This window comes from Rhea americana, unplaced genomic scaffold (assembly GCF_003343005.1).
Source record: "Rhea americana isolate MKP2758 unplaced genomic scaffold, rheAme1 scaffold_340, whole genome shotgun sequence".
NCBI classification, from domain to species: Eukaryota; Metazoa; Chordata; class Aves; order Rheiformes; family Rheidae; genus Rhea; species Rhea americana.
In genome coordinates this window covers 73,981-100,424 of record NW_028186469.1, presented here as the reverse complement: position 1 = coordinate 100,424, position 26,444 = coordinate 73,981, and the positions used below count along the sequence as shown (strand labels likewise).

The following is a 26,444-nucleotide window of genomic DNA, read 5'->3' as shown; positions in this document are numbered from 1 at the left end:
ATAAACGATCTTTGTTTCTGAAAGGGAAGTCTGTAGGCTACTAACTTTCATTTTTACAGTTTGCTTGATCCTACTCAGATGTTTAACATACGTTTAGCAGAAAATGGAAGATACTGTCTATGATTTATGAGTGTCTGAATGCTGGCGGCAGAGCAGCAGTTCTCTGCATGGGCACAAGCAGGGGATGAATTTCCTTCACCCTTACCACTCATCTCCCCCTACCTTTCTGAAAGACAAAGAAGCTTTTAAAAAGCTTTTACAGCATGTTTTCATAACTAACACTTTTAACAAACCAGAAAGGAGAATGTTTTCTCTACAACTTTTTGAATTACAGCATAATTTTTATGTATTTTAATATACATACATCTATATATACACACACATAGATTTGCATGTATGTAAAACTAATGTTTACACTTATTTACACATAGTCTCGCCTTCTTTGTACAACAGGTAAATTTCTCAAGACTAGGCATTATTTGGTATAACACAGTATACTAAACATGTAGAAGAAAGTCAACGTTACATTTGATACCAACAGATTCATTGTCTAATTTGACCAGACTTTACTGGAACCTATCAGTTATAGTCCTGCAATTTTGTCAATGAGCTGTTGCATAGACTGATAGAACTTTCCGCTTTATTTTTCTCTAAGGGAAGAAAAATATGGAAAACATTCTCTTTTGTCACATTACAACCAGTAAGAACTGATAAATAAGAGACTTATTTTTATCTATTTCATAATATGTGGGTATAAAAATAAATCATCAAAGAAGAGGACTACACAGGAGACTCAATATACCAATTAATATTCAATCCACTCATAGGAAGAACACAAACTGGGCTGAAAATAGCTGAATTTTTCAAACAATTGCTTGCAAAGGTGTGAAAGTTAACTAAGAGAAACTCCTTTTGCTTTGGGATCCTAAACTAACAGTGACTAAGAATTAGGACCTTCCTAGTTAAGTAAGACATGGCAGAGAATGCAAAACAGAGATTAAAGAAAAACTTGCCTAGCTGACTCCTTAATTATTAGTTATTATTTAAGCAACAAACTAATAAATCTCTAAATAATCTAATCTCAATTATCTTGATTTTGACATGAGTCTGTAAGAGACAATACTGAATTGTAGTCTCAAAAGAAATAACTTGATGGAATACAGTATCAAACTATAATACTCAGATAAATAAATTTTAAAAACCCACCAAGAGCCACGTATAGGTTACATTGATATTATTTTAGTAAAGTTAAGACATGAAAAAAGTGAATAATTTTCCTGATGGATACAGATGAAACAGTGTAACAAAGCAGAATTTTAAAGGTTCCCAAGATTTGGTATACCCAACTGAATAATTAGTTAAATATAAGAACTGTATTTTCTACTGAAGCACAATATGGAATGCATATACGTATGTGTGCCACACTGAGACATTCAGATATAGTAGCAACTTCCTGCACCAACCCATATCCATCCAGTTTGTCAGCTCCTGATATTTTGTAATATGTGTATGTCTTTAAATAGGCTGCCAAAAATTGAATCTAATTGTTCTGTACTTCTGTTTTCACAAAATATAAAATGGGAATAATTATACTGGCTTCCTCTGGAAATTACCAGGCCTACTGATATAGGTTGCTACATTAAGAACTACCTAGAAAGTAGTATATTGCTTATAGTTAAAAAATTTCAAAATGAGTTCCACCCACAGTGCAGGCTACTCAGAATAAAATGACATTGGAGGAGCTGTAAAAATAGAACTCTCCACATTCTACTAAAATATTGTTATGTTTCTATAAAAGAATTGACTTTTTTTCAGCACGACTAAACACAAAGTATTTATCCCATGAACTCCAGGTGTATGCTACACTATTCCATGAACTATGTAAATTAACAAATCTGCAAGACAGTTTCTGACCAAGGAGCAGTAACTGGCAAATTGTCTACATGAATCATTGCGTTTACCAAGAATAACAGGTTAGAAGGTTAAGTCATGCTTGTTATCTGCAGCCACTTTCTTCAAAAAATGAATCTGCAGCTGTTCTGCAAAAAGCTTATGTCTACCATGTGAAAAGTCAGCACTGCAGAAAAGATGGTTGGAATGGGACAGAGGCAAATGAAGCTGCACAAATTATGATCATCATAATAAAATGTAATTTTTAAACAGGCAACAAGAGAGGTAGAAGACAGCATATTTAAAAGTAAACTTTACCAATACAGCAGTATGATGGGAAAGAGAAGATACTCACAAGTGCAAGGTGTACTTACCAGCTTGTGACTTGAATTGGAGCAAGGCACTGTTGTATCCCAGTGTAATTAACACAGATTCTTTTCCCAAACGACAGTATTCAGTGTCTCTGTTAACCAAGCATTTAAACACACAGACTCCATCAGCTGAAGGGAAAAGAAAACTTTAGTAGCAGTTAAAAACAAAACCACAAATAGAACTAGCTGTCTCTCTTGATTAACAATAAATATCCTGAGCTTCTACATACAGTACACAATTTAGGGAAAATATATCTTCTCTACTATGTTGTTTCTTAAGCTGATTTTCTACAATGACCCACAGGTTTTCAAAAATCCATCCTGCTTATCATCCATACACTACAGTTCTTGTGAAGTTGTTCGGACGTCAAAGAGTGGACAACCTGTATCCAAATCAGGTCTTAAATACAAAATTTTACCTCTACTTCTGCTAGTGAAAACCCTATGTGCATGTCTCAAAAACCTCTAGAGATGCTGCTCTGGCACATGGAACAGCATGGAGAAGAGTCAGGAATCAAAGCTATTAACTAAAGCAGCTTTTTTCAGTGAAGCACACATGGCATGTATGGCCATGTATGACAACCATTAATAAACCTACCTGTCATGTGAGACATGACAATGTAATTTTTTGGAGAAAGAACACACAACTACTTTAGAGCTAGGCACAGCAGCAGCAGAGGATAAGCCTGCATATTGTGCTCCTTCCAGAAGAGCACACAGTATCAGAGACTTAAGCAGTGTGTAAATCAGTACGCACTGTCTCATTATCAGCCTTGCAGCTGTCAGGAGGCAACTGCATGAGCAAACCAAGCAGAATCCACATTCTCACTTCCAGGAACTTGAAACAGGTCAGGGAACTTTATGCTTATGGCTGCTATGGATATGGGCTACAAAAGGTAAAGACTTCAAATAACGTCATATTTGCATAATATATTTATCTTGACTACTGAAGCAGCTAAGCTCCACAATTCCATTTCCTTGGACTGTTCTTTCATTCATTTTAGTCCATTCTACCAACAAGAAGTGCTTAGTATTGCTTTGCCCATGCACATTTTATCTTTGTGAATAGAAGTGAAGAAAAGAAAAACAAAACAGAAAAAGCAAAATGCTTAGGGAAAACTAGACAAAAAAGAGAACTAACAGTGGAAGTGCAAAAATTGACAGTAACACAGAAAAAGGATATACTGCAATAAGCTACAGAACATGAAAGAGAAAAGCTGAAGGGAACCAAGAATGAAGGCAAAGAAAAGAGGCAGGTTGAAAAGCAAGAGGCAGTAAATAAATTATTAATATAAAAATTTCAGTAGAACACTAACTGTGCATTGCTGAGTTATGTTACTTCGCTAAAAGTGTATAAAGGAGCACAGACAGAAAGGACAAGGCACATAGACACATATCATATAGCTAGTCAGTGCATTTTTTAGTCTGACACTTCACAGCATCTGCTGTAATGAGAAGTGAATAGACTAGACAGAAAGCCACTGTAAGATACCATCTCAAGCAAGGCTTAATCATGCAAATAAAGGTCATCAAGAAAGGCCACGTGTCTCATCTAAGTTAGCTCACTCCTACGCCTGCACATTCACTTGTATTTGTAGTCTCTTCTGTAATTTATGCTTGCGAACTAATTAAAGGCACACTAGCTTTATATTTCCCCTACGACAGGTCTGCACACCCAGTTGGTTTTCCACAGCTTTAAGATTCCTTCCATAATATTAACAATAACTTTTAAGGTTTGATCCACATTTTGTTATCTCTGCAATGTTTTCACCCATGGTTCATGGTTCACGGGCCTGGGAAATGACAGTTTCTCTGTCAAGGAAGCATGTTATATTCATACATGTAGAAGTTACATTTATAGTTCAGTTGACCCATTATACCAACTCTCTTCTCAATGTTAAAACTTCCTTTCTGTTGTGAGTTTAACATAGTAAACAAAGGCAGAACTAACCAAAAAGCAGGGGGGAGGAGCACTTGAATTAATCTCCACCACTTTCCAAAATATTGTAATAAATGTATCAGTACACCTGCTATTTCCAAGTGCTTTTTGTCTTTTGGGGCTCCAAGGTTTAACACTCTTACTGGAACTTTTTTTTGATCGCTAGTTAGAACTTCCCCTGCTACAATCTGTGACCATAGTCTCTTTAATGGATAGCAACCAGACCCTCCTCACACTTGTTCTTCTATTCCCTCAGCTGAACAAAACAAAACCTGCTCCCGCAGCCTCTTCTTGAGCACTGTATGCTGCAGTCCCACAGCCATATGGGCTGGCTAGAATTTGCCAAAGCATTTTATAGTTCTGCAAAGAGGTCAGCATGTGGACTTCTTGTGTCTTTTCATACTTCCCAAAATGTAATGTTTGCTTCTTCCAATAGTCATACATCATCCACTATTTAAATGACTACTAAATCTAAGTGTGAAAGGGAAATGTTCTCTGTGTAAGCAATACAGGAGTGAATCAATGCAATTGCAATTCACCCCTTCACACAACATATACCTGAATTGCCATTTTACCTGCGTGTCTCTTTTCATTCAAACTGTTCCGCGTAATAGTGGGCAATTCATAAACAAACTTAACCGGTGGAACTTCTAAAAACATACTGGCTATCCTAAAATCATTTTTCTACCTGCCCAGGTACAAGGAAAAGTATTCTTTCAAAAGCATCAGATGGATTCTCAAGGCTATTCAAAGACTCACATTCAGGCTGGAGGCAATTTTTGCAGGGCTGAAGTCTTACCTTATACTCAAAGCAGAGTCAACTATCAGTTCAGACCTGGCTGCTCAGGGCTTTATACAGTTGGGTCCTGAAAACCTCTAAGGATGGAGATGGTACAACTTCTCCGGGCAGCCTATTTCAGTGCTTAATTATGAAATTTCATAATTTCATGTAAGCATTTCAGTCTTTGCAGCAAAAAGTTTTCTTATATCCTGTCAGAACCTCCTCTATTTTATCAATGACCCATCCCTATGCCCTTATTTTCAAAGCCTTTTTTATCATCTTACACTTAAACTGTACACCACAGGCAGAGACACCTGCTACCAATTTCCAGCTCACACAACAAGTTCCCCTAACAAGGCCTGAGAATAAGCCTAATAGGCCAGAAGTCATGCACTGTTAGCAGAAGGGCTGTGCCTAACAGTGCCTTATTAGTGCCTAAACACTAATCTTTATTGGGCCATTGGGTATAAAAACGTTTATACAGCTACACTGTACTAATGTACTTACATCCAGGTTCAAAACAAGTTAATACTAATACCTGCTTAATATGCTTCTACTCTTACGGGGCAACAGGATTCTTCTTTAGTGACACTATTCGTCTCACTCTCCCATCTCAGTGAGGAGCCTGTTTCCATCTTCTCCATGACCTCCCTGTATGTACTAGAGGCTGATACTGGGTCCCCCCAAAAGCTGCCTCTCCTCCCAGCAGAACAAGCCCAGATCCCTCAGCATCACCTCAGAAAGCCTGGGCTACAGCCCTGACCATCTTGGTCACCCTCYGTAACCCTCTTTGCTCCGGGTTATCAAGGTCTTTCTGTACTGGGCAGCCAAAACCGGATGCAGGATCTAGGTGCAGTCTCCAAGTGCTCAGCTGAGGAGAATAATCACCTCCCTTGACTGGCCTGCTCACACAGCCCAGGACACATCCACCCTTGGTACTTCAGTACTGCCCAGTACAGGCTACCCCTGGCTCACTGGCTGCTGCCAGCCCTGGGGCTGTTCACAAAGCTGCCCCTGGCCCCAGCCTGCAGCGCTGCCAGGCTCTACAGATCCTGACAGGCCTTGCTCTGGTCCTCACCGGATYTCACCAGGGTCCTGCCAGCCTCCTCCTTCACCAGTTCAGTTCCTGGATGGCAGCTCTTATTTATTGCCAAAAAACAAAAATAAGAACAACGCATCAATGTATTTTCTACGAAAGCTGAGGGTATGCCAGAGACTGCAATTCATAAACATGGAAAATATATGTAAGACCACAACAGGCCCAGGGCTTTACTCAAAAGATTTTTGAGAGTTGTTTTCTCCCTGTCTTTGTCATGTGAAGATTCTGGTAGTTATTATTTCCTTCACAGAACTAAATTGGGGCCCACAATAATGTTCTCAATCACCAGGCTGGAACACTCTGTCTTTCAATACAGCTCCTTGGAATAAGACTCCAGACCAGAAATTCAACTTCCCAATGTTTATTTCACTTTATTTGCACTACAAATGGACTATTGCAGGAAGATCCAGAGGTTTTCTCCTTTATCCCTATTGTAAAAGCATTTTTTAAAAAATTATTCATTATTAAGTCTGTGTGACCTGTCACACAGAGCAGCTTTTCTGTTGTTCGGAAACACAAATTATTCTCTATAAYTCTTTCACGTTTAATAAATATGTGAAACATTTTCTTGAAGTAGACTACAAAAAATAAGGACTCTACTTGTTTGTTTTCCCCATTACCTGTCTTGCATGCAGATGCAACCCTCACATATCCCAAGCTACGCAAGTCTACTTAAATTGCAAAGTTTCCCTGGGTTCATATTACTTAACTGTTTTCAAACATGATTAGGTTCAATTTGCTCCTAATATATCTATACAGATCTATACAGATCAAAAACACTTACTAAAATGGATTTGTAAGAAATGTGTCATGACTGTGTATCATGTGGAACCCCAAAAGTTAGCAACATTTATTGCAGTTTTGTTGGACTGTGCAAGAACTTTAGAAAATTGTGAAGAGAAAAAAAAGTCAACGAAGATGCAAAGAAGACGACTCAGAAACCAAAAAGGATACTTATTTTCTCTGTCACAAAAGAAAAAAGTTCCCATAACACAAATATTCAAATAATGGAAAGTAAATCCATCAGTAYTTTGCATGTCCACTGTTGAAGGACACAAAGGTTTCTGAACAATTCCTCTGTTAAAGAAAATCAAAGTTTCCAAATATAAATATCAAGCAGGCACATATTCTTGTAACTTTATCTCCATCCACAGCATAAAGCAGCTTTCATGCAGAACTTCACCAAAACCAAGCATAGCAGCTCCTAAAAAAAAAAGTGTTTGACTAATATTTCATCTGATAGATACTAATGTCAAAAGAAAATTCGTGAGTTTTTCTTTGTCCAATAAAACAGACTTAATGGACATAGCATGAAGCAACTTCATCAAAATTTAAATGCATGATGAACTTAAATGACTAGAAGTCTCTAAGAAATCTATTCAGAAATAGGAATACAAGAGATTGAAAGGCCAGTTATACCTTTAAAAAAAATTTTAAAGGTGTCTTATTTGACTTAAATTTACTGATCAACAGATGCTCTACTTAACCAATATTCAAGAAACAGGTTTTAAAATCCGTCAAACTCAGTTGACAACTCTTAAAGAATACAATCTCAAATACATTTTTAAAAATTTGGGAATATTGAAATGGATTTAGGTATTTTGGAAATATTCAAATGCAGTTCACACCTGGACTTGTTAGATATCCACCATCCCTGTGGAAGGTCAATTTGTGCAACTGTGCTGACCAGTGATCCTATCTTCCCATGAAATTTTTGAAATCTTTGGCTGATTTAAGCTAAATCTGGCTGACGTACCAAAATTGGCGTCTTGCAAGTTGTATTAAAAGGAAGGTTTAGCAAAGATGAGAGGCCAAGTGTGCCATTCTTGCCCAAGAAAAAGCTGAGACATGCTAAACAGATAAGTTTTCTCCTTGGTTTGTGTTCTAGAGCCAACTCCAGAGTCAACTATGGCTGGGGGACATGAGTGAGAGACACAGGAGTTTTACTTGTGCATAGTAGTGGAGTAATTTCAATGTATCACAGAGAGGGTTGTGAGAGAGCCAAGGAGAAACCTCTTGAGTGACAGCAGGAAAAGATGAGGAAGAAGCAATGGTGGATGCAAGCAACACAAATCAATTCAAGGAAAACTAGGCTTCTTTAGTTTTGCTGTTTATGGATCAATTTGTTTTATTCAGAGGGGCTGGCCAAGAGAACCTCTCAACAGAACTTTTGTTATGACAGAAAAACAACTGTAACTTTCCTGCATCCCCAGAAAAATGCTGCAGCAGAGCAAAGCACAGATCTAACATTTGCTAACCCTGTACCTTAACCACAAAATYATCTCATAATCAAACACAAATGACACAACCTTATTACAAAAGGAAAGTATTTACACTGTATCTACTTCATCTTGCTTTAGGCACTCTTGYTTTTTTGCTTATGATTCTATTTGTTGAAGATCCTAAACTTTCCCCAGAAATGGGAAAAGACAGACTTCTTCAGAGAGCCTCAAAGATGCCTAATGAATCCTTCACAGAATGAGAACTCCTTACACGCTCTCCTTTCTCAACCTCAAAACACTTTTGGAAAACCAGTCGAGTAACCCTAAGTTTCAGTAACTGTATGGTTAAGAAATAAAAGCAAAAATAAACAGGAAAAAGTACTAGTTTCCTCAGGATCAAATACCAAAACCACAACAGATGCAGCGTTTGCCCATATCACATATTCCATTAGGAATTAGGAAAACATACTTTGAATAATCTGTTTAAGAACTACCACCTAGCCTTTTCTGGAGAAAAATACCTGCCTGAAGAACATCCCATTACTAAAGCAGTCAATCATACTGCAAGCGAACACATTTTAACTCCAAATATTGTTGATGTTTCTGTTTGAGACAGCCTGGAGGAAAAGGTATTTTATCTTCTAAATTCTACAGAGGTATTAGCAATCATTAGTGATAATGATTGAATGATTAGTGATAATGATAATGAAGTAAGAGCCAAACACATGGCTAGAAAAAAATCAGTGCAACAAGCAAGTTAACTGAAGGACAGTTAAAGATTCAATAGACTCAACACAGGCAAATGATGTTACCAGTTCCTAGTAAGCAGAGTCTCTGAAACATGAATAAAACTGAAACCAGACTGGAGTCTCACAGATGGCCATTACCTAATTAAATAAAGGACTATAACCCTTCCAAAAAAACCCTAAAATACAGTGCTTTTGCTTTGTCCAAAAGAGAATTTTAGTGCTGATCAAAACCATAAACTAATTATAATTACGCCATGGTTAAAATTCATTTATGAATTTTATGATGAATTTATGATTCATCAGAAGAATCACAATCTAAAGCAAGTGTGAACATGCCCATAAATTCCTGTCTGGAGCCAACTGGAAACTCAGGAATACAGCTGGATATCATACTGATAACCAGAAAACCTCCTGAACCCAATCATCCTGAGACTTGATCAGTTCTTTTCGGCAGTCTTCCAGGTATTCTGTCCCTCCATTTAATAAAAGTCACTAGCAAATTCTGATCTCAAGAAACAAATTAGAAGAGAGAAAAAAATCAAAAAAATGTTATTTGCAAAAAGAAATATTAGATCTCAGTAATAAAGATGAAGCAAAACTGCTGCTTTCAGTATTACCTTTAAAGTATGAAGCTGCCACATACAGAAATGAAGCCTCTTCTGTTCATTACAAAAAGAGAAAATGATACTATTTTCATAGTCTCTCTACTCACCTATACACAAATACACACACAGAACAGCAGTAGTCCCATGAGGTAGATGAAAAAAAAAAACCTCCATCCTTTTCCCAACCTTTAGCTGCTTTCAGAAAAGACGGAGTAGCAAAAGAAAGTAAAGAGAAAGTAAAACGATAAAACTATATAGAACAGAAAGACTGGAGATAGCTGTATGTTCTCAGTACAAAAACTCTTTTTGCATGTTATTTGCATTTTAGAAAAATTCCACTGTCCTGCAGTTCAAGAGGGACTCAAAGGCACCAATATTGTATTAAGAAAATACTGCAAATTAATACAGTATTATACACTTGATATCTGGTCATTTGATCAACCAAAGTGGTTATGTGCAACAGAGGAAAATTCCAGTGAAAGGCAATTATACTAAGCACTGGATAAGTAAATAGCAAAGACAAGAGCTCTTGTTTCGGTACTATTGCAGATTAAGTGCCAAGCAGCATAAGATACCTGGACAAAAGAGAATTCGCAGGCATTCATATGGCTTCTCTCCTAAAAACAAAAAAAAAACAAAAAAAAAAAAAAAAAAAAAAAAAAAAAAAAAGAGAGAGAGAGAGAGAGAAAAGAAAGAAAGGGAAAAAAAAGCAGTATACAGTCCCATTCTGACTGTGCATTTCTTCTAAATAGTCAGAATAGTTTAAAAAGCTCTAATAGTCAACTATAACTGTTATTTACACAAAGACATAAGGTGAGAGGTTTTTTTTCTTTTACTTTAGGCCCTCTGTTTACAATAATTTTAATCTAGCAGATAAACAGCTCACACTGTAACCATTTTTAAAATGTTTGTTCACAAAGCAGATGATTAACATACAGCAAGTGCAAAAACTTATGCTGACATACATTGCCTTCCTATAATCCATTCCTACTTCTGTTTTACTTGCATAGTAAAGTAAAGCTTTTTTAAAAAAATCAGGAGCCATAATTCGCCAACCATGATTTAGCAGATATTTTGTCAAAAAAAAAAACCCTTAAAATGTTACTTTTCCAGCTAAAATTATGGGATAAATGTTACAAATGGGTATGCATATCTTAAAGTAAATATAAAAACATGTCTGTCCTTTTAAGATTTATTAATCTTGAAGTGCTGTTCATAATAGTATTAGGTAAACAATATATGTATTAATAGGATTTTAAGAGCTTGTTAAAAGAATGGAATATGGCTTACCGGAACTTTCACTTCAAGTTCTCACTTAAATCTTCCTATAATCTTTATTTTACTTTGATTATGCACTAATAGCCATTTTGGAGTGAATTCAATGAATGATTCACTCCAAGTTCTCTCACTCATTGTCTTCTGTCATATTTCAGTTTCCAACTATAATTAATATATTATGGTTATGTCCTAAATCTAGAGAAATCACTGGCCTCTTAACTTGGAATATTCCATAGTTTCGCTGGAGCTCCTGTAGATAACGCTCATGTGTTTTTTTTATCTGTAGGTAACAGTGGGCAAGTACCTGCAAGCTGGAATAGGCTCCTGCTAGCCCTACAACATGGGCATCAGTAAAAATATATTTACCATCTACAGATCTGTAAAGAACTTTGTTTATCTGGACAGAGAGGTAGCATAATGCTCTGTCAAAACAACTATAAAGACAGAAAAGCATCAGACTCTGTATTTTGGCATCAAGGCAGTAAAGAAGGACAATGTCATGCCCTGAAAAAGTATTTGATCGGTGAGGGAAAAGCTCATGTTCTGTTTTGGTTAAAATGGAAAAAGAAAATAGAGCACTTCAAATTCAGTTCAGTAGAATCAATACAACTACTTCAATTTGTCGCTTTTATATCACACTGAATGCCACAGCTCACTGTAAACAACTACAGCAGTCAGCAACTACAGGAAAGTTTTGTAAGCATGGCAGCTATTACTGCACTAAAGGGGTCAGGAACACTGCTGATCAGCACTGCTTTTCCACTCTTGCAGGGGCCAGAGATTCTCTGTGACACATTCAATGTTCTCATCCTCACATTTAAAACAATTTCATACCCATTTGGTGTAGAGCAGGGCTCCCAAGGTCTACGTGCCACTGAAAAATGAGGCTTACTTCCTAGGTGGGCCCTATGTTAGCTCACATATTAGAATGTGAGCTAATGTCAGGAACCATATACACAGCCAGTTTGTAAAAGGGCTCACATTTTTATAATGAACAGGAGAAACAAACCTATTGGCGAAAACCTCTCACTGTGGAAAAATGAAGTATCTTTAAGGTTAGAAATGATCTTTAAAAACAAAAATACACCGCTTAAAATTCTGTAAGGAAATAGGGCCTCAAAAATGCTACCAAGTGAGATGTCGGAAGATGTTATTTGCATTTCTGAGAAGGCTACAAGTCTGAAAGCATGCCTTCAAAATTGATTAGAAGTCAACATATGAACTTCTAAGCATGCTTGTATTGTTGAGATGTTTTAGTTCAAGTGGTTCAGTAACAGCTTTATATATTAAAATGGGAAAAAGAACAAGACTAATAGAAAGCCCCCTCTTTCTATTAGCCCTCATAGAAAGGCCAGTGATTTTCCCCTCTTCTGTTTCAAAATGTTCCAAATATTTAACCAAGGAAAATAAATGGACATTATTGCCAAACCAGAAACTATTTTTATCTGAGAATACACTTATAATATTAGAAGAAAAACATTAAATTGGATGTGTAAACATAGCTAAACAAAGAGTTTGTTTCCTTTATTTTCGATATTAAAATTTGACTTATTTTTTTCCCATTAAAGGAACCTAACAACACCTCAAACTGACACATGTACATGTCTGAAACACGGGCCTGCAAAAAGTCTTGCATTTCCTACGGCACACAGCTTACCTACCTGCAAGCTGATTTCTGAACCTATGCATATCTGAATTGCAAACACCCAACCAGAAACTTCTGTTCAAATTACAGAATTGACAGACACTGGATTTGGCACATATTTTCCTCATTTATTAATTGGCACATTAAGTTCCATACAAGACATTCAAGCTCAACAGAAATGAAAATAAGTTCTTTTGATATATTGCAAGAAGTCTCTGTTACTTCAGGAGAAAAAAACTTCAGTTCTGTGTATTTTATGTATCAAACTTGCTTAAATCCACACATGAATTAATGTTTTCACACAGGAAGGGTTAAAGGCAAAAATGACTTTTTTATCTATGATGACAGAATAGCTGATCATACAGTCACCCTAACTTAAGCTTTGATGGAARATTCAGCACTTTGAAAGAGTACTTTTTACTCTTAGAGGACACATACAAAGCTTACAGGATTGAAAGGTAACAAAAGCAGAACCCTCTCAGATCTAAAACAACACTCATCTTCACTGCGTTTCTGAGACACTAGAAAAGAACTACAAAGAACACAGCAATGCACTCAGTATATTTCCCATTGCTCCCAACTAGCCTTTACAAGACTTGTCTTTTTCCTTTTCCTGTATTAATGGTACTGTGTATCAGAAACAGTAGCAATACTGTATTATCTATCCCCATGACATTGTGTGTCAAGAAACTGCTTTTCCATATGTGATTTATTGGTATTTACTATATAAGCTTTGAAATACTATACTTCCAATTAAAAGTCATTAGTTTAAAAAGTAACTGGAATTCACATTAGAAAAAAAACGATCATTAAATTTCTTTTTCTTAGACTACTGTTACTTCAATAGCAAAAATATCCTTCAAGGCTCTAAATGAACTGTAAATACTTATAAAAATAAGTGTTGAGCTTTAGTTTTAATACAATAACTTGTTAACATTGAAAATGTGTACTACTTCAGAGAAATCGTAAGATTTTTAACATGGAAATCTTATAATTACAGAAACTCAGGACAGACGTGTATGCTTAAACCAAATTACAACAATGGAAAAAAGTCTGTACAACTTATGTTTTCTGAGAATGGTAAAACATGGTGAATTAATGCAAAAAGGACTCTGAAATAATGTAACATCATATTATGAAGAAAGCAAGCTGAGAACAAAGCTCCATATACTAATCTTACATACTCCTTCAAACTAGTTCTGCTGTTCGAAGACAGTACAGCATGCCAACCCATTTCCCCTGCAAACAAACACTGTCTGGACTTACTTCCAACACGATGATAAGGGGTTTTCATTTCAAAAATAGGAAATCAGGTAGGGTGGCACAACAAGTCAGCAGGTAGTCTTAAAGTTCAAATAATGCACCATACCATTCTAATATAGAAAGAAGCACCCTTCCTCTTTGTTTTCTATAAAGAATAACCACAATCCAACTGTCTAAAAAGACTGTTGTATCATGTAATGAAAGTTCTGCAGAGATCCAAGCCTTGAAGACTTGCCTAGTTAGCCATTTTATTTCCATAATAGTCTACCAAATCAGAGCTTTACTATTACTATCACTTCAAATGAAAAGTCTTAGGATACTATACTGATGAACTATACAGCATGAATACAGCATGGATACTATACAGCATGAACTACACACACTGGCTGCAACTTCAGCAAGGCATACAAACTCAAATTCCATGCAATTTAAGCGCATAATTACAAAGAGGCCTAGACTTCCTTTAATCTCAAAATGCAAAGTTACTCTGTTAGGTAACAAATGAGTGCCATTTTCTTGCAACAGGAAAAAAAAATCCACTCATGATGAATGAAAGAAAAAAGAATAAATAAACGAAAGTTTCAAAAGGATTTACACATTTCATATTTTTCTCTTACCTTTTTCTCAAACAAAAACAAGCCTTAAACAAGCACTAGGGTAATAAACTGACCTTAAATTTAAATATAGACTAGTGCCTCTAATCAATACTTGCTAAATGACTTCTAAGCAGAAAAATACAACAGATTATTAATTTCTTTAAAATCTTTTCCTTAGGCAGCATATAACTAATGAGAAAAAGTCTGAAGTACCAGTCTTCCACCATTGCTCCTCTTTAAAAGAGATCCTGGTGAAGTGTTCCTTGGCAGCAAACCCTGAAAACAACTATCTGAGCAGAAACATGATAAAGTCTGGGAAAGGGACAAAGAAGGGGGCAAAACTAGATAAAAAGAAACCAAAGCAACAAGTTCTCCATAATTTCACTTTCATAGCACAGTGCTCAATGATATCTGAAATGAAATGCTCTTGTTGGAAATAAGTCTAGACAGTGGTTGTTTACTTCAGAAACAGATGTAGCAGATAGCTGTATCTGCACACAGATTCCTAGTACCCGAGAAATAAGTATTTGCTTTTGGACTGCTCTTCCTCTGATTAAGGTGTTAAGTAAAATTTGTTATCTAAAAATGGTTTGAAATACTTTCCACACTTCTTGAAACTAAGTTGTTTAGCTAAAACATTGAATCAACTGAAAAGGCATACATCTCTCAGTGACTTTCCCTAAGTGATAGAACTCTTTCAAGGAACGTAAGATTTAGCATTTGCTGTTACTTTTCTCCCCCTCTGCTTGTCCTGATCCTCATGTCAAAGTATTTTTTACTTTAAGATTTTCTTTGTGTCTGTGGATTAAAAGGAGGAAGATATATACATTAATTCAATAATTATTACAAATTACCCTTAGAGCAAAGATGTTCTAAGACAGCTTATCTACTCCTATAAGCTTTCTGTTTCCATTTCCTTTGTTCCCTATACTTTTATCTCGTTTCAAAAATAGGCCTGCATAATTAAGATGACTATTGACAAAAACTGGTTTTCACACAGATAACTTTCTTCCATACTTTCTTCACCATCACCTTTTGCAACTGACAAAAATAGAAGATGATGTAAATGAAGCACTATAGTGGGCTCTAAATGAGCCTGCTCACCTGTATCACAGGGCTCATTGCTTTGGCTGATTCTTGAGATCTTTTAATACCTCAAATGCAATGGAGAGTATTTATGTGCACAACAGAGCAGAATGCAAAGATCCCTCAGCAACCGTTAACCTAAGGTAGTAGACCAGCACAGCAAAACACCTCATCTTCCAAAGATACTGACTCAAGTCTGGAAGCTATCTACAGGCAACACACTCAAAGTTAATATATAACCTGACCTTTGAAGGCATAGCTGGCTTTTACCGTGCACCTGTTAAGGAGTGCTAGTCTGTCAACCTGAAAACAGAGCTCTGCTTTTATCTCCAGCCATGCAGCTTAACCAGTAAAATATGTAATCACAAGCAGATCAAAAGCTGCCGACTGCAAGCGGTGAAAGAATACTGTGGCAGTGAACAATTGTGATGATTTTATGAGTAGTGCTATTTATTCCATGAGCCTCAAGAAGATTAAGTATCATGTTGCAGTAACAACTGAGACTATTCTGATTACTAATGTAAATGACATATCCAATTTTTAAAAGCACCACTCAGTTTATTAAACCAAAAGCAAGATATAAGTAGTCAGATTGATATTCAGAATCAACAGGTCCTAGTATTTTTCCAATATTCAAGCCACTTTACCCAAACAAATACCTCTGTCTGAAATCTCACTAGTGATGCCTCCTCTAAATATTAAGTGCACCGTTTAAAGCCCAATACATGACTAAAATGGGCACCCAGGATGTGTAAAGAATCCACGTGACATGAATTCACCATGACGATGACTTAGGACAACTGCCCTTTTGGAATCCTGTCTTGGATATAGTTTGTGAGACAGTCAGAGCTCAAGCAAATACTCTGAAATAACCACAATTAGAACATTATTTGAGGCAGAGAATATATGTTTTAGCTATACTGCAGCAACCTTTAGAGAAATTAAGTGTATTTTTCAGATGAACGTTTATATATATATATATATATATATATATATATATATATATATATATAAGTGTTTATATATACATATATATATAAAAGTGGAAGTGTTTCCATCCTGAGAAATATATTAACAAGTTATACACAAGTATCTCTACAAGAATATTTAAAGTTTATTTTCTCTATAAACTGGTTCGGTTTCATTAACCTCAAATTTACAAAATAGTAATTGGAAACTATTGTGGCAAGTCACTGTAGCTTGGAGACAATGCAGCAATACAGCACTGGGTTTTCAAGTAGCATAGATACAAAGAATACAATGGCAGTGTAAAAGCTACTTTTAAGTAATTTTTATGGACTTAAGAGGAAAATCAAGAGGAAAATCGAGAATACCATTTCGTAATGCCTCATTCTGCTAGTAGTTAACTGATTTCACACTATTGGTGTCTACTCAGCTTAATGAGTCTTTGCATCTCCTTCTTTATACAAAAACATCTTAAATAGGAAGAGACCAGTATAGTGCTACCAGATTTCCAGAATGTGGAGACAGACTTCTTTCCTCACCCTTGCAATCATTTTTCTTTTCTAATTTCAATCAAATACTCACTTTTATCTTGGTTTTGGCAATTTTATGTCCATACATTTTTGAGCGACTCAGCACCTTACAGCTATAGTAACACATAGATAAACTGCCGTAAAAATATCAAGAGAAAGTTATGATATGTGGTTTAACCACTTACATTTAAATAATAATAAAAATGATTGAAAAGCACAATATTCTCAGCAGCAGTATTTTTTAAAGTATTAATGAGTACAGTCTGGCAATAAATGCCTGCAGCAAATGAATTTTACCACTTTGAGATAACAGCTTCTTCCACATTATGCGGAGAACTAAACTAAAATGTACCATCTAATGCTTAACTACTACTTATTGGCTAATAAAATGTATCATCAAATATAAGTTTAAAAAACAGATTTTTTTCTAAAACCGTCATCCTTTAATGAAGAAAAAGAGAGTAGTAAATTAGTAACCTCTTATCCATGACTCTGTAAAGAGACAGACTTCTCCTTAAGACTGACTTTTCTCTATTTTCCTAAAACTAGGAGAACTAAGAAATTGAATCACTGCCCAAGATGTATGGACCTGCTGGGCCCAATATATAGGTTTTGTTGAATTTTATCATCAGATACAGATATATCTTATATTTTTAATCCATCAGTGGTAAGAGGAAAGTGAGAAATAAAAGACTCAAACAAACCTTCAGGACATCAAGATTCTGTGTTGCCTTACCTTAATATCTTATAGTTAGACATATAGTCCACAATTTTCAGTCATTCCCTTCCTCTTATTCCAAAACAGCAGAAATGTCTGAATTTATTAGTTTATCATATTCTAACTATACCTGATACAATTCAGGAATCTTTTAATTGCTTCACAGAAGTGCTAAAGTACTGTCTACAAAATATAGTAATTAATAATTAAGATTCAAGAATTCCAGATTTGATACTAAATCCTGCCAAAAAATTTGGAACTTCTCCTATGAAACTTCCCCTATGTATGTTTGAACCTATTATTACCCTCTCTCTATACCACCAGCATCTCATACACATTCTACATCCTGCTTATTTGATAATCAAATAACCATAGCTGTATTTAGAAAAAGTAAGATGTCAATAAAACATTTTTGCTACAGTTTTAGAAACACTTGTAGAGTTCACACTGAAATTCCGTTTCATATTTGGAACATTACACACACATGACAGTGCGAAATGATCAGAAAACTTCTCTCTAGTGAACACTCCTTAGTTGCCAGAAGAACCTGGCATACAAGCAGCTGGCCCTAATGTGATCAGCCCATCATGATCTCAGTATGGATGGTTTCCTTTCCAGATGTCTATCTGCCATTTGTTTTCCGGGTACAAAGAACCTGATCCTACAAACACATGCAGAAGTAATGCCACTCAAGTTACGCCCATGTGCACTGCCAATTGAAGTCAATGTCAATAAATCATAGAGACGAAATTACTTGTATGTATTTTGGAAAGATCAGGATTTATGACTAAGTGACTTTCTACTGAGTATATAAATAAACATAAAAGTGTACCAGCAATTTTCAAGTGTGCTTGCAGATGCAGATACTTTAATGAATTTATAAATAATATGCAAAATTACTGAAAGTTTGAAAGAAGGAGAAAATAACTTATTTTTAGATTTTCCTCAAGATCTAAATACATTTGTACATAGCTTCAGTTTACTCACAGAGTCAATAAAATAAAATTCATACTTATAAAATTCAAAAATGAACAGGGAAATATTACTCTCTCTCTCTATATATATATACACTCTCTCTACATATACACTCTATCTATCTGTCCATCTATCTATATTACTATAAAACCATTACAACTAGTAACTCTTATTATGCTAAAACAAATATATGCTAGTCCCCTGTGAGATCAGGATTATAGCACCACTACTACAAGAAAACCCTTATGTGTATTAAAAAATTGCTTCACTTATCAGTAGTATGCAAAACAGCAGAGGCTTTTGATGCACAAGAGACAAAAGTGTGGGTCAACAAAATGTACTGATGAATACACTACATTACTGAGTACAACAACTTAAGAAAACGTGTCTGGCAAATTTCAGTTGTCTTTTTTTTTGCCTATGGGATACACTGATCCCTTTAGCTTCAATTGGAAAAAAGGAGATAAGGCAGCAGCTGATCCAGGCTCCCTTTAAGACAGTGAGAATCTTTTCACCAATATCAGTGGGCTCTGAATCAGGCCAGTTTGGCATGTAACTATTCTTATTTTTTATGCATACAGTTCAGGTAATTCAGTGAAACAAACCTATGCTCTTAAAATCCCAAATAACCTCCCTTCTCTCTTCCCAATAAACCCAGAAAAGTAAATCTATTTCGGAGGTAGTATTTTCTCCTCCCTCAATTAAAAAATATCCTAAACTAATTCTAAACATTTACTGTGACACTTCCTAGCTGACTCCTAACATTAAAAAAAACCTCAAGTTTCCTTAGCTTGTGAAATACAAAACAAGGATACCATATTTTCATTCTTTCTAGCATTCATCTGTATTCTCTGATGAATTCTTTAGGAAAGAACTAGTTTTTATTAAAATATATAGGCAAGGTTTTAGGGCTACTACACAACAATTTAAAAGCAAACACACACAAAGTTGGCCAAATATATTCATTGAGGTATGCTATCTACCTACAATGTATGAAAAAAAAATGTAAGAAAAATGCATTATCATGGAAAATATGCATAGTTCTTCATGGAACTAATTCCGTATCATCTGTTCTTAGCATGAGTATTGGATGTTCAAAGTTATAATTTAATTTGCTAAATTAATATTGAGCTGCAGCAAAGTAACAAAATATTGAAGCATCTTTATTCTCTGAGACATTAAATTTCTGACAGGTCATTTAGGATTATTAACTTAAAATTGTGAAAAGATATTTCTAACTGTTTCAACTTACCACTATATATTTAGGTTTGAAAATTTTAACTCTGTTTCCTCAAGGACCTTATTCAGTGGTTTAGGTTCAAAAAGTGCACGATATCTTACATACTTTCTCAACATATGCTTTCAAAACCTTGCAAGTCAGTCAAAGCCTGACATTTTTCCTAGAAAGCTGTATAATCAGTAATAGAATGAGAGTCATCAAATGATAGCATAATTTGCAAGTTAATTTGCAGAACAGAAGGAACTGGTTTAAATGACAAACACTGAAAAAGGATGATTAGATATGTCCAGGCAAATGCAGTGTCTTTGCAGTGTCTGATGAATTGTCTGATGAAGAGACCTGCAATTTCCCTCTGAGAAAGTAAAACAAACAAAAAAAGGCCTTAAAATAGGCATGATAACTTAAAGAAATTTAAGTGTATTGTCTAATCCCCTGAAATCCTTTAGGAAATACTGTAAGAAATGCATAAGGATGACTAAAAGCCTTCACGTCACCAGCATGTTAGGAGGCCCTTGAATTATACCTATAAAATGTTATTCATGTGGTCTGCCTAAACTTTCTGAAGCAACTCTTTTTCCCCACTAGGAAGATTTTCAGGTAAAGGAAAAGGCAAGAAAAAAAGAAAAAAGGAAATTGCAAACCACATCAGTTCTGCTGCTTAGAGATATTTGCAGTGATTGCCCCCTACCATCACACCAGGGCTGTTGATACTACCACTATCTGTGCGATGCTACTAATAAATAGCATTAGAACGTAAACAAGCACTCACAGTTCATGCTAACAATAAACTCTGCAATATTTTTAACCTTGATACGTCTGAACTTCAGCTCATAACTGAATTATCTTATTTTCTTAGTCTCTCAATGTTTTAAGATTAAAAAATAGCCTCAATACGGGACTTGAAAAAAAAAATGCAGTATATCCAACTACAAGGTACCACATGCGTGGAACCAATCAGCAGCCAACTAAAAGTATATGGATTTTACGTCTTGTGGTTAATGGTTTCTATCCAATCCAGCCAAATGGTATTTGAAACTCACTACCATGACTGATCTATTACCACTGATTTGGTAGAACCAGACCAGTTTGCAGTGATGAATTTTCCAAGCTATGAAGTTTTAATTAGCATCCTTACTTTGGATAGAACAAACAGAACGTATTTTCCTTGAGTTCAATATTGCTACATTAATTTCCCCCTTGTCATTTTACTCCAGTTGAAGATGTGGATTCTAATACCAGTACTTATTAAGACAAAAAGGAGCAGAGCTTCTCTGCAGCTATAGTATGCAGTACGATAGTCAATACTCCCTACTGTCCATTCAACTTATCTGCATCCAAGATGTGATCAGCTCATTTGATTTTCTGCTTCATCAGACTCCTGAAGAGTTAAGTGACTTTAAACAAAGAATATAATATTAATAACATGATCAAAAATTGGATGTCATTTCTCCTAGAGTTCAAAAGTTGGAATTCAGTAAATAGGCAACCATTTATGACATAATTAAGAATCTTAAAAAAAATTTAAATACCTATGAAAAGTGTGGTAAAATCCAACAGAATTTCATTGGGACAGTCACTTAAATTATTGTATTGATTATTCCATAATTCATGGCTATTGGTAGAAGGCCATCCTTTCTGACCAGCAACAATTTAGAAGTATTTTAAAAAGATTAGCTCTCACATGTGAAGAAACCATAGCAAGTCTGAAGGAGAGCATTTACCCTGTAGCCTTTCTTGTGCATGGAAGACTCAAGTTTCTCTTCTTTTTTGACCTCATCTAACACATATAAAGAACAAAACACAGATTTATTACAGACTTCCAAATTTTCTTTCAACTATGAATACATTTGAGAGAAAAGAATCTACCAGTCTCACAATTTTTATGTCTGTCTTCAGATAAAACAAAAAACTTTATTGCAGGTACTGGCAGAAAGAAGGTGAAAAACAGCAGAATTTCAAAAAACAATTTTTTGCTGATTTGACAAAACAAATATGACTTACTCCTCCCTTACCCCTAGTTTCATTTAGTTTCTATACAGGTGTTCAGAACAAAAATTGTTTGCAGAAACAGATACTACTTATGTATCACTCTGTGAGATATTCTGAATATTATTAGACAGAAAATTACCTTTTCATTAGACTGTTTAATTTTTCTTAAATAACTTTTGAACCACCAAAAAAAAAAAGAAAAAAAAGAAAAAAAAAAAAGAAATAAAGAAAGAAAGTGATAACTTCTCTGGTTCTCTTTCTCCTTCAACAAAAATTATCAGGTATAGCAATGAACCCTGTCCTAAAAATGTATCAGAGATTTGATTATTCTTAGTAATCTCAGCAAAAACAAACTAATGAGTGAACAGCTGGTATAACATGCATGTCTACAAAGCCTGCACTTTAATGAAAAACTGTATGGATGATGCAATGGTTAGCTACCAACTCCTAYTCTAAGCTTCAATATGTTCAGACCTATTGAGGCAGAAGGCATTTTCTTCTTTGAAAACCTAAATCTTCTCTGTGTTTGTTTCACTGTTATTTTTACGGGACTAAAAAAAAGGCACCAATAAACCAATAATAGGAACCAAAATCAGTAAGAACTTCCAAGGAGTTTACACCATGTTTCTAACAGGATATGTAAGGAAGCTTACTGTAATTGCCTACCGAGCTGTCAAAGGAATTGGGAAAAATGTACTTCAGAGAAACACTGGCTGACAGTCATTCAAAGCAGTTAAACAAGAATAAGACAAAATGAATGTAGAGGTGCTGTTGAGAGGTTAAGTCTCCAGGCTCATCACAAATTTTGGCTTAACGCCTTCAATAAAAACCTTGCTAACTTCTTTAAGATCACTGCTTGTTTACAGACTGAGCATTACCACATGAAAGTGAATCCAAAAGGTATCAGAGGCCTGGAAAAGCCACAGGACTGCTACATTTACATCCTTTCTGTATCCTGCATTACATTGTGCCATTTGCTCTTAAGCTTCCCTTGATCCAAGTAGGCTGCAGTCTCGGCTTTTCTCCTGGTCTCTCTGGAAAACTTCTTGGACACCAGTTTCGTACTTTTGTCCCCAGAGTTCTAAATTTTCCAACCACGATTTCTTCATTTCTATTATCATCATTCCATAAGACAGGTATAAATTATATTTTTAATATCCCGTCCTCCAAAAGCAATGCATAATGTCATAGCTAACAGCAATTCTCCTGCTTCTGATCAACATCGCAGAAAATATTTTGAGTCAAGATCAAATTCCTCACATAAGTGGTTGGCAACTTTTCTAGCATGGTTTTGCAGATTGCATTTTCATTCCCAAATCAGAGGTTAAGAACAGTCATGGAAGTCAACAGGACCTGGCGATCATCCATCTTATTGACAACACTCTCCCTCCACATGAGGCTGGGTTCACAGCTCACCAGGAACCAATGCCCTGATGGATACTTCTTCCAAAAGGCTGCAGCTCCAGCTCAGTATTGGTCCCTCCACACAGCATTCAGAAGGGCACTCACTTGCTGCCTTCCGCACCTCTATTCTGCTAAGTCTCATGTTTTTTCCCATTCTACATATAATTATACTGTACTGTAGAACCTCTTTCTTTCTCCTGTCCCACAGTTGAAATAGATCTGTCTCTCACTAAAGCATAAACCTTCATTCTTTTTCCTTTCTTGAACATCCTGCATCTGTTTGCAAATTTCTGCATCTCTTAGGTCCATGACCAGTTGTTCCACTTCTGGAGAAATTCCACTCCTTTCTGGGGAATGAAGTCTTTGGATTGGTTTCCCTAGATTTTAGGCACTATACTGTCCCAGTGTGGATCTACTTGAATGGGTAACATTAAGGATTAATGATGACATTCCCTGCTCCAGCCCAAAGAGTAAGCATACGATAACACTGCCAGTGAGGAGGGCAAAAATTTTTATCAACCACAACAGAACCCAGCCACATGCTACCTTTAAACTCATGAGACGGCACAGTCTATGTTCATATTTAGCTCTGTGTTCAAGCACCATTATTACATTACAGACATTAATAGTACAGGACTAAATACAGCAGTGATAGGTGAACCATAAAACCTTCTGACTGCCAGTTTAACCACAGACCTACAGCTAAAGAATTTCTGTGTAGTCATGATAATTTTTAAGTGATCTGCAAGTTAAAGGCAGTTTGATTGGAGGTTATTTTATCACTTTAAAATATAAATTAAAAAGTATAAAGTTAATTCTCCACTAAAATCTTTCCAGACAAGTATTTCATTATCAGTAAAGAAAGTCGGTGGCAGGCCAAACAAGAGCTCTGTTTCTTTATCATCAGAAAAGAAACAACAATCCTCCTACAACATGAGTTCAGAGTATCACAATTACTTAATTGTTTTTTCCCAAACATAGCCAGCTTTGGGAAACTTATTCATCTAGCAAGTCTGAAGATAAAGTAATTTTCAACACCTCAGTGTGAGTACAGGGTGGGGGGAAACCCAACACTTCAAATTATGTCAATTATTTCTTTTATTGCTTATATAACCTATGTCTTACCAACAACATGCTGTGGTGATTTTTCTCTTGATCACTCCTATTCAAGCTTTGTAAGAAAACATTCCCTTTCAGAATGAAACTGTCAATTCTAGCTGAGCCTAAATAAGTAACAGTAAGATCATGCTAATGAGGAAATATTAATGCCAAATACATAAGAGTGGCAGAATTTAGAAGAGATTAGGTTATCCAGTTGTTTGCAAACTTTATCACCCATTTAATACCCCAAATGTCCAAGCATTACTCAACTTCTAGTTATCACTAAAAAGATTCCTGTCATGCACCTGGTCTGACAAGGCACAGCTAGAAGCATGAACATTTTATCATAAAAGGCAAAAGATAGTTTGCACCTCATAACAAGTATGCGAGCTCTCCTCTTTTAGCAAGAATGATATCATAATATACTGATCCTGTTATCTACCCTTACACAAAAGTTACCAAACAAATACTTCGTAAATTACACCCCAGTGCTGCTAGACATAAGGAAAATACCAATTCCATATCTTTACCCCAGTGCTGCTGGACATAAAGAAAAAAAATCACTTCTGCATCTTCAGTTTTCAGTTGCAACCCATGCGATTCTTTCCACATAAAGTATCTGCTAACTTTGAATTTCCCRTAGGTCCTTCCTTCACACATGAGGAAGAACTGAGCATAAGCAAAGTGAAAGACTAATACGTGAGCAGTGACTACAAGCATCTTTAAATTAATGCAATCCAAGACCCACATACGTCCCGTCTGGGATCAATGGTCATTTTTTTGTCACTCCTGCTCTATAAAACAGTATCTTAAAGGACTGTTTGCTCTGACAGGCAAATATCTGTATCAACTGGTGTACAAATGGATTTGTTTACACTGCTGGCCTAAAACCACACATAATTGTAATCCACCTCTTCCAGTAATCCTTTCACAAGTAACTCGGATCACTTTCGAAAAACCAAAGTCACAGCAAGAGTTGGGAGTCTAGAACTGCTTAAGAGTGGTGCTAATATTCACCCCCTTCCCCCACTGAGGGCATGCTTAATTGCTTTCTGCAATTACAGCTGTTGCAGTTCGTCCTCCACTCAGAACCAACCGGGTTCCACCGTGCGACAGCTGTACTACCAGCCCATAACACATCTGTGAGAAAAACTGCAGATGCCTTATGAGCACACAGGCTTCACCCTTGCTTCGTAAGCCCTGTACACCTTCGAAGACCACATACAGAGGGAAGCGGGCCAGAGTGCACAGTGGGCAGGCCAGCAAAGGCCGGCCGCCGGCCCAGGGAACGCAGCGTCCCTGCGCAGCACAGCTGCCTAGCTGGCATCGGGGCAGGGAAGGCAGAGGAGACGTAGCTCTGTGTAGACAGCTACAAAGCAGTCTGTACTCCCTTTACTCTTTTTTATTTTATTCTTTTCCAGCTCTGCTGCTTGGTCTCCTCCGTTTGATTCGCTAGAAGAAATCGAGATCTTGTGCTTCAGGCGAGGTGGCAAAGACCTGCTGGGCTGGGCCTAGCGGAAGTTCTTAAGAGCGCTCAGGAACAAAAGGGAAAACGTGATCCTGCCGCGGGTTCGGGTCATCAAGGCGCTGTGCCGCTAACAAGCCCGCGGCAGCAGGGCAAAGGGGAGCCGAGCTCCGCGCAGCGCGCTGCCCCGCAGGGCTCTCTGCGGCCGTTACTGCTGCCCGACCGACGGCTCCAACGCCCGGCGCGGCGGCCACAGCCCAGTGCGCCGCGTCTCGCCGCCTTGCGCGGCCGCCGGCGCAGCGGCGCGGTACTTAACCGTCTGTCACCGTCACGTCAGCGTCCTGCTCCCCCGGCTGCACCTCCAGTTGCAGCGCCTTCTGCCCGGGGCTGGCGAGGGGCAGCCCCGCCGGCAGCTGCTCCTCGCTGACCAGCAGCAGCTTCACGCTGTAGCGCAGCGGCGGCTGCGTGTGCGGCGCCGCGGCCGCCATGATTCCCGCCGCCGGCAGCGAGCCGCGCTGCGCCGGCCGGCGGC

General features: G+C 36.8%; 1 protein-coding gene across 3 annotated transcripts in view; it reads right to left on the bottom strand.

Moving 5' to 3' along the window:
• The window catches only part of LOC146592213 (histone-arginine methyltransferase CARM1-like), a 64,088-nt gene extending 37,657 nt beyond the window's left edge, over nucleotides 1–26,431 (bottom strand). For all 3 annotated transcript variants that reach the window (XR_014896642.1, XM_085311423.1, XM_085311424.1), the window contains exons 1-2: nucleotides 26,229–26,431; nucleotides 2,265–2,390 (exon numbers count right to left, since the gene is read on the bottom strand). Coding sequence is in view for 2 of the 3 variants with exons in the window: in XM_085311423.1 (XP_085167549.1) it covers nucleotides 2,265–2,390; nucleotides 26,229–26,400 (298 nt within the window). In the remaining variant the exon portion in view is untranslated. The remainder of the gene's footprint in view (nucleotides 1–2,264; nucleotides 2,391–26,228) is intronic.
• Nucleotides 26,432–26,444: the final 13 nt, after the last annotated feature.